Below are 9,404 nucleotides of genomic sequence, written 5' to 3' on the forward strand. Positions count from 1 at the left end.
TCTCCCGAATCCAGCCTCTCCTCTGATTGGCCCAGAGGACTCCCCACTTTTCCCAGACTCACCCCTTCAGGGCGGGGAAGTCCCCACCTTCGCCTCTCTCTCTCGGCCTTGGAGCTCTTTCGCCACCTGCTGTTCATTCTGGGAACTGCATCATCCTGACTGTGAAGCAGAGCAATGCTCAAACATTTGTCCCTGTGTACCCAGGGGATTTCACACGGGTGGGACCCAGGTGGGACCCAGTCCCCGCCCTCGGGGAAGCCCATAATTATTAATGGAGACTGACATGGAAATCTATAAGTAAACTTATTATTCCAGGTGTTGGGATAACAGCAGAAACAGCAATAAAATTAGCATACACACTGGTTCATATGTATTGGACACACCGTATACCATGCACTGAAGAGCATATGGCTCTTGTCAGCTCAGGGTGCTGGGGTTGCAAAGGAGAGAAGGCCAGTGTGTTCGGTAAGAAAAATAGGCTGGCCCCGCCCAGGAGGGCAGGGCCTCCCCTCCTGCCCAGGACACCCCTGGGCTTCCATGGGGTGACCCACCGTAAGGCCAGGCCCACAGTCCCCAGCCACCCTGCAGAGGAGCCCAGTGCAAGGGGACCTTTCCTGTCTGCACTGAAATGGACACCAGTGTAGGGGCCAGGTCTGGAGCCGGCCCTGGCCACCTGGGAGAGTTCCAGAAGGCGAAGTGGCCGGGTCCCAGCCTGCCCCTGAGCACTGTGCCTTCCTCAGGACCCTGCTCCAGCAGCTGCAGAAGCTCCAGACCCTGGTCACCAGCAAGATCCCCAGACCGTACAAGATGGCCGCCACCCAGACCGGGACCTGCCTCATGGTAGGTGTTGTCCGGCACAGGCCACAGGAGGACGGCTCTTCCTTCGGCTGGCTTTCTAGGAGCCAGGAGAGAGTGGGGGTGTCATGGATGATATCACTGGATTAAACTGTCCTTGTGCTGGTGGGCTGGCCCTGCAGGCCCCAGCCTGCTCCTTGGGGCCTGGTGCAGCACGACCTTCCCGGCCAGTGCTGACAGTGTGGATGTGCGTGGACCCAGCTAGGGGCAGGTCTGTTAGGTATGGATGTGGGGAGACGGTTGTGCAAATCCCTAGACACCCAGAAGGGCGCCTCGCTCACTCGGCCTCCTCTAGCCATCCACTCCTGGAAGTGTGCGGCCCTTGGCTGCCTGAGATCCTGTGCGCAGGGTTAGCTAGGGGTCCCAGGATCCTGTTGAGAATGACATGTGATTCAACCCCACGTTTGCGCCGCCCTCTCTTCTTTCCTGACTCCTCCGACCCTGCAGGCAGTAAGAGCCACATTGGACGCCCCCCTCTTCTTTCCAACACTGCCTGAGGTGCCCCTGCAGTGGGCTGGGGTGGCCTAAGCAGCCCCCACCCGCTCCAGCGAGAGCGGGAGACTCCATGTCTAGGCGCGCCCAGCTCCAGAAGCTGCTTTTCTGGAAGAGCACGGAGACCTTCGCACGCCCTGGTTTGGGGAGGAGTGCGGGGATGGCCAGCCTTGCCACTGTTCCCCGCCCCAGGTGTGACCACCATGCTTTCCTTCCCCAGGTGGCAGCCTTGTGCTTCGTCCTGGTCCTGGGCTCCCTCGTGCCCTGCCTTCCCGAGTTCTCTTCCGGCTCCCAGACCGTGAAGGAAGACCCCACAGCCGCTGACAGTGTCTACACAGCCAGTCAGAGTGAGTACGACCCCGAGCCAGCCAGCCCGCCCTGGGCCCGGCTTCAGAGGAACCACATTCGGGGTCACACCACCTCGTTCCCCCTTCTCATCTTGCAGGTGGAGAAGCTGGGGCCCTACGAGGGTCTCTGGTTTGTGCGATGTTAGCGGTAGAACCGAGAGTAGAACACAAGCGCCTGCTTCCCGGCCCAGCTCCTGAGAGCCTCGGAGTGGCCGCGGAGGGAGGGGTGCAGGTGTTCAGCCCAGCTCCCAGGGATTATGGGGCCAGTGACTGCGGAGCATCCTCTAAGTACCATCAGTGTTTCATAGCTGGGACAGGGAAGGAGTTTCTGCTCAAGGGTTGTTTCTAATAGAGTGGTGGCAGCTGCCTGAAGCGGTGGGCTAAGAAAGATTCTGGGGCATCACTCAGCACCAGGAGGAGGGAGAGCCGCGCCCCCGGGTAGAAGCAGGGGACGTGGTGCAGGTTCCATATTTCCCACCCCCGTGGGGGCACCGTGAGGTACAGTGGTCAGGAGCACAGCGCTGTGGCGTCAGCCATAGATGGTACTGCCACTGACTTGGGCAGGGAGGGTCCTCAGCTCTCTGAGACGCAGTCTCTCTGGGCCCTGGGAGCAGCCACCACACCCTCGCTGGGCACAGTGGTCAGGAGGCGCCGTGAGATGTTACCTAGTGAGACCTGCGTGCGCTACCAGAGCACGCTCACTCCCTGTCAAGAGCCCCTGGGAGGAGAGAAAAGACACGCTCACGAGTGGCAAGGGAGACGGGCGCAGCAAGGAGCGCCGTGGCTTCAGGGCAGAGGACGCCCAGGCAGACCTGCGGAGGGACTTCAGGCTGGCCTTCCAGAAGCACGTATCTGGCATAGCGAGAAAAGGGAGAGGAAACAGGCAGGAGGTCAGAGAGAGGGGAAACAAGGGAGGCGTGAGTTTCAAGAAACAGACATGCGCAGCCAGGCATGGTGGCGCAGGCCTGCAGCCCCTGTATTCAGAGGCTGAGACAGGAGGACGGCAGGTTTGACGCCAGCCTCTTCAATTTAGCAAGACTCTGTTTCTAAATAAAAAGGGCTGGGGGCGTAGCTCAGAGGTAGAGAGCCCCTGGTTCCATCCCCAGCACCCCCCTACACACACACACACACACACACACACACACACACACACACACACGGAGGGTCATGCAGAAGGCGATGAGGAGGAAGCCTGCCCTGGGCTTAGGGAGAGGAAGCAGGCAAAGGGAAAGATACTCCCTGGACAATGCCTGGGGGGGGACGGGGGAGGGCAGGCCTGCGAGGCCTCCAGAAGCCAGGGAGAGGGAAGAATGGACACAGTGGGGGATGGACGAAGCGGAGGGCAGGGGAAGCATGGGCGTGAGCAGCGGGCTCAGGTGTAGTATCTGGGCCTGGAAGGGGAGGATGTGTCCGAGGAAGGAGGTGTCTCGGGAGCAGGCTGGTTTCCGGCGGGTGCCCCGCACAGCACCGGCAGCCGCCTTTCGCGTAGACTGTCAGAGCCGGGCTGGGGCCGGGGGCACTGGGTTTGTATCCCGTCCTCAGCGAGGACTGGCGTGGGATGGCGAGCCTGGCCAGTCGGCACCTGCTCAGGGGAGCAGAGCTAAAGAAACATCATGGCTTGTCTGGAATGGTGGTGATTCACACCTGTCTTTCCAGCGACTCGGGAGGCTGAGGCCGGAGGCTCACAAGTTCAAGGCCAGCCTGGTCAACTTAGCAAGACCCTGTCTCAAAATGTTTAAAAAATAAGCCAGGCGTGGTGGCGCACGCTTGTAATCCCCGCGCTTGGGAGGCGGAGACAGGAGGATCGCGCAGGTTCGAAGCCAGCCGTGCTGGCGTAAGAGACCCTGTTTCAAAAATATAAAAAAGGTCTGGGAGTGTAGCCCAAGCTTCCAGGAACCCCAGTCAGTACCACCAAAAATAATAATAACAATAATAATAATAATAATAATAATAATAATAAAAAGGGCAGAGGTTGTAATAGCAATAATAATAAGTACCTCTGAATTTAATCTCCAGTCACACACACACCCACACACACATATACACACGCACACTCACACACGCACCTTACTCCCAAGAGTCTCTATAAGATTGTAGTCTTTTTTTTTGGTGGTACCAGTGTTCCTGGAAGCCCTTCTACCTCTGGACTACACTCCCAGACCTATTTTATACTTTTTTATTTGGAAACAGGGTCTCTTAAGCCAGCGAGGCTGGCTTCGAACCTACACGATCCTCCTGTCTCCGCCTCCCAAGCACGGGGATTACAAGCGTGCGCCACCATGCCCGGCAATTGTAGTCATTTGATTTAAGAGACCTATATAATGCCTGGCCCATGGCAAGTATCTTTTGGGTGTGTGGTGCTAGGGATTCAATCCAGGGACGTCCTACTTTTGAGCTACACCTCTAGCCCTATGTTTATTTTTGTATTTGGAAACAGGGTCTTACAAAGTTGCTGGGAGTCTTGCTAAATTGCTAAGCCTGGCTTCAAACCCATGACTGCCTGCCTCAGCCTCAGCACTGGGGTTGTAGGAACGCACTACGAGGCTTGGTTTCTCTAAGGGCAAACTGGGCCTCAAATGGGGAGTCTTATCCCAAATCTCCCAGAAAGCAAGTGGTGGTGATGGGATTACAACCCAGCTCTCAGGTGCCCAAATCCAATACCCTATGTTTAGGAAGAGCTGTTTCTGAACTCACTGTTTTTAGTAAACACAGTCTTGATCATGCCTCCTGTATTTCTCATTTACACCTCACACCCACCTGCATGAGGTTGGTCCTCATCTCCCCATCTCTCAGATGAGCAAACTGAGGCCTCGTAGCTAGGTAGCAGTGGCGCTGAGACGCAGAGCTAGGCCTGTAAGGTTCCAGGCCCTCAGCCGGGCATGGTGGCACAGGTCTGTTAACCAGTACTGGGAAGGCTGAGACTGGAGGATCGTAGGTTAGAGACCAGCCTCAGCCATTTAACAAGGCCTTCAGCAACGTATTTATTATTATTATTATTATTATTATTATTATTATGGTACTGGGGGTGGAACCCAGCGGCTTTCTACCTACAGGCTGTACTCTCAGACCTTTTTTTTTTTTTTTTTTGGTGGTACTGGGGTTCCTGGAAACCTTTCTACCTCCGGGCTACACTCCCAGACCTATTTTATACTTTTTTTAAATTTGGAAACAAGATCTCTTAAGCCAGCACAGCTGGCTTCAAAGCTGTGTGATCCTCCTGTCTCCGCCTCCCAAGCACAGGGATTATAAGCATACGCCACCATGTCCGGCTCCCAGACCTATTTTATATTTTATTTGAAAATAGGGTCTCACTAAGTTGCTGAGAGCCTCACTAAGTAGCTGAGGCTGGCTTCAAACCTGTACGATCCTCCTGTCTCAGCCTCCCAAGCTCGAGGATTACAAGCCTTCGCCACCACGCCCAGAGGCCCTCAGCAATTTAGACCCTATATCAAAATAAAAAATAAAATAGGCCAGGCATGGTGGCACACGCTTGTAATCCCAGCATTTAGGAGGCTGAGACAGGAGGATCACAGTTCACAGCCAGCCTCAGCTACTTAGTGAGGCCCTTTGCAACTCAGTGAGACCCTGTTTCAAAAATAAAGAATAAAAAATAGGGTTGGGGGAGCATGTCGAAGGTAGAATGCCTCTGGGCTCTATCCCCAATACAGCAATAAATAAATAAAATAGGGATAGGGTATAGCTCAAAGGTAAAACACCCCTGGACACAATCTCCAGAGCCACTCACGCAGCATGCCCCAGAGCCCGTGCCCTTAACTGCTCAGCCATGCCTGCGGCCTGATTGGCTGGGATGGATTCCTGGGCTCTAAAGGCACCCATGGCTCACCCTGCGCTCCCTCCCCAGTGCCCTCCCGAAGCCTGCTGTTCTATGATGAGGGGGCTGGCTCGTGGGAAGAGAGCCGCAGCGCCCTGCTGCCCATGGAGCCCCCAGAAGGCTGGGAGATCAAGCCAGAGGGGTCAGGGGAGCAGCGGCCCCAGGACCCCCTGCAGCATGACCACTTGGACAGCGCCCACGAAACCACCAAGTACCTGAGCAAGGCCTGGCCCGAGGACGTCGGCGGCAACAGCACCAGCCCCGATTTCTCCCACCCCAAGGAGTGGTTCCACGACAGGTGGGTGGGTGGCCTCAAGCTTCCTGGGTCCCTGGGCCCCACCTCAGCCACACCGTCCCTTCCCAGATCCAGCCGGCAGAGGGTGAACAGGTCCCTCCCAGACAGATGGACAGACACATCCCTGGCTTCTCTTCTCTCTCCAGGGATCTGGGCCCCAACACCACCATCAAACTCTCCTAGGCCACTCCAAGACCCAGGACACAGGACGGACCCCCGGCACCCAGAAGAGGAGTTCTCTTGTTCACTAACCTGGATCCAGCTCACGCGCCTGCCCCTGGGGCTCCCCATCCCAGGAGAAAGGGGCCCCCTCCTTCCCGGCCCTAGCCCCACCTGGGCTGGAGCCTCTCCCAGCCCCTGACATTTGGACTGTTCCCAGAGCCAACCGCACTGTTCTCACGAGTCCCCCCCACAACCATCCGTCCTCAGCTGAACCACTCACTGGGCCCCCCCATCATGACCATGGCGACCACTGCCCCCCATACACACACACAACCCCACCCCGCCTCCCACTGTACAGAGACCAAGAACAGAAATTGTTTGTAAATAATGAACCTTATTTTTTATTATTGCCCATCCCCTAAGATATTGTATTTTACAAATCTCCCCCTCCCCCCTCCCTTGTTTTATATTTTCTGAAGTTAGTGCGGGCTTTGCTCCTCCCTGGCCGGGCTCAGAGGGCCTCCCCCACCCTCGCCTGGCCGCCCCTGCCGCTGCCCGGGCCGCTGGGCCTTTTTAATTGCCTGCTGCCCCCTCCACCCGCTCAGCTCAAGCTTTCAGAAGGCAAAATCAAAAAAAAAAAAAAGATGCAGCATCAATTCTCGACTCTGTGACTTTCTGGGGGGGTTGGCGAGGGAGGGGGAGCGAGGGGTGGGCTTACTTTATATTCAGGTGGGACACCTTCTTCTGGCCAAGCGCTGAATTCCAAATAGTGAAAGAATTCTGCAACCCCCTCCCCACCCAGGCTGCTACAAATACTTCCTGTGGCTGGGGATGGAAGCCACCGTCTTGCCCTGTCGGGTGGCAGTGGTAAGTACAAAGCTCCTAGCCAGGGTCAGGCACTGTGCTCTGCACCCTGGTTCATGCGGTGCCCAGCTTGGTCCTCTAGCACCTCCCGATTCTTGGTTCTTACAGTCCACAGACCTTGGAGGAAGAGCAGCGGGACCTGGAACCTGGGCCTGCACACCACAGTCCCAGCTACTCCAGAGGCTGAGGCGAGAGGATCACTCAAGCCCAGAAATGCGAGGCCACCATGGGCAGCAGCGTGAGACCTTGTGTTTATAAAGTAAAAAATTAAAAATAAAAACAGCTGCATTTGCATATTGGAGCTGCCATTTGCCAGCCATGTAGGCGCAGTTCTAGTGCGGGCTTTTTTTTTTTTTTTTTTTTTGGTATTAGGGATGAAACCCAGGGACATTCTACCTCCAAGCTATACCCTCAGCCCTATTTTTTGTTCTTTATTTTGAAACAGGGTCTCACTGAGTTGCAAAGGGCCTCAGTAAGTAGCTGAGGCTGTCCTTGAACCGCGATTCTCCTGTCTCAGCCTCCCAAGTGCTGGGATTACAAGTGTGCGCCACCACGCCCGGCTTTAGTATGGCCTCTTAAGATTCCCACTTCTGGTATAAATGGTCTGTTTAATCACCTTCTCCAGGATATAGAGGAGACTTGTGAATAACTAGGTTGTCTTTTATGACAAAAGTAAAGAGACTTTGCAGATGTAATTAAGGTTACAAATCAAGTGATTTTGAGTTCATCAAAAAAGGAGAAAATGCTGGTAGGCTTGGTTTAGTAAGGTGAATGTCAAGTCCCACCCTTGGGAGACTGAGACAGGAGGATCACACGGGTTCGAAGCCAGCCTCAGTTACTTAGGCTCTCAGCAACTTAGTGAGACCCTGTTTCCAAATAAAATATAAAATAGGTCTGGGAGGATAGCCCGGAGGTAGAAAGCCTCTGAGTTCTACCCCCAGTCCCACACAAAATAAATAAATAAATAAATAAATAAATAAAGGCGAATGGCATTAGCAGAAGAGCCGGGTTCTTCCTGTTCAGAGAGTGAACCCCCTGTAGGCCATGAGGCAGACAGCCATGTCATGAAGAAAGGGGCAGTTTCCAGGACTCGAGTGCCACAGCAATAAGGTCTTGAGTTCCGCCAACAACTTGGACAAGCTCAAAAGAGGACCCGAAGTTCCAGACAGAATCAGCCTAGACCGCACCAGGGCTGCAGACTTGTCACACAAGGCAGGACCCCACGAGAGCAGTGGGCCGGGGCTCTGAACCACAGACACCGACATCATAAACGTGCGTCGTGTGAAGCTGCATGTCGGTGGCCATTTGCTACGGAGCCTAAGAAACTAAGACATGCTGTGACCTGCATCTCTCTGAGCCTCGATATCTCCATTTGTAAGGTGACTTACCAGCCACGCACGAAGCCATGGGGGCTCAATGAGGTCAGTTCCACAAATTACTCAGGACAGACCAGGACAGGAAGAGCTGGGCAACGTTAACTACGCACAGGAAGGCAATACAGATTCAACGTGCTAAGACCCGGCAAGGCTGCTGTGAGGGCCCAGAGGCAAGACATGGCCCAGACGCGACCAGCGAGGGCTTCCCAGAGGTGGTGACAGACAAGAGAGCTGGAAGTGGGCAGGCGAGAGCAAAAGGGCACTCCAGAAAGAAGGCGCAGCCGGGCAAAAGGCTCCTAGGCAGCTTCATGGTGCCACACGCCTGTCAGTATTTGGGAGGCTGAAACAGGAGCCCCCCCCCCCCCCCGCTGGAGGACTGCCTCAGCAATACAGCAAGATTCTCAGCAATGTTGCAAGACCCTGTTTCAAAATAAAAATAAAAAGGGCTGCAGATGTAGCCTGGAGGTAGAATGCCCCTGAGTACCATCCTCAGTGACCAAAAAAGAAAAAGACTTGAAAGTGAGAGAGAGCAGGAAGGTCCCAGGACAGCTCAAGCTGTCCACAACAGCAGGCAGGCAGAGGCCAGGGATGCGGCAAGGCAGGTGGGATGCTGCAGGCGCCATGGACATCTTGCTCCTGCATCTCCGCCTCCCTGCGCAGGTGCGGTATCTTCACACAGAGGAGCAAGGATGGTGGTGGATGGACCCCACACCAGCCACCCACCCGAGGAGAGGAGTTATGCAACCACAGAACTGGCCATCGGGTCTGCAACCCCAGCCTTCCTCCTCCTGGTCTTGGACTGGCCGCCTCCAGCGCCGAACACCTCACTGCCTATACTGTGCCCAGGCCTGTGCGGTGAGGCTGTGAAGCACTGGGCTCTGAAGCCCAGCGTGGTGGCGCGCACTCACTTGTAATCCTAATGAGACCCTGTTTCTTTCTTTTTCTTTCTTTTTCTTTCTTTTCTTTTCTTTTTTTTTTTTTTTTTTTCTTGCAGTACTAGGGATTAGACCCAGGGGCACTCTGCCTCCAAGCAACACCCCCCCCGCCCTTTTTTTTTTTTTTTTTGAGGGTCTGGGGATGGAACCCAGGGGCATTCTACCTCTGATCTATACCCTCTCCCCTATTTTTTATACTTTATTTTGAAACTGGGTCTCACTGAGTTGCAGTGGGCTTCACTAAGT

General features: G+C 55.0%; 1 protein-coding gene across 2 annotated transcripts in view; it reads left to right on the plus strand.

Moving 5' to 3' along the window:
- The window catches only part of CREB3L1 (cAMP responsive element binding protein 3 like 1), a gene marked incomplete at its 3' end in the record, with an annotated part of 52,989 nt that extends 46,985 nt beyond the window's left edge, over positions 1 to 6,004 (plus strand). For both annotated transcript variants that reach the window (XM_080703635.1, XM_080703636.1), the window contains 4 exons: positions 741 to 840; positions 1,568 to 1,694; positions 5,557 to 5,824; positions 5,968 to 6,004. In XM_080703635.1, the coding sequence (XP_080559761.1) occupies positions 741 to 840; positions 1,568 to 1,694; positions 5,557 to 5,824; positions 5,968 to 6,004 (532 nt within the window). The remainder of the gene's footprint in view (positions 1 to 740; positions 841 to 1,567; positions 1,695 to 5,556; positions 5,825 to 5,967) is intronic.
- Between the last annotated feature and the right edge of the window lie 3,400 nt (positions 6,005 to 9,404).

Source organism: Muscardinus avellanarius, assembly GCF_963383645.1.
Source record: "Muscardinus avellanarius genome assembly, chromosome: 1".
NCBI classification, from domain to species: domain Eukaryota; kingdom Metazoa; phylum Chordata; class Mammalia; order Rodentia; family Gliridae; genus Muscardinus; species Muscardinus avellanarius.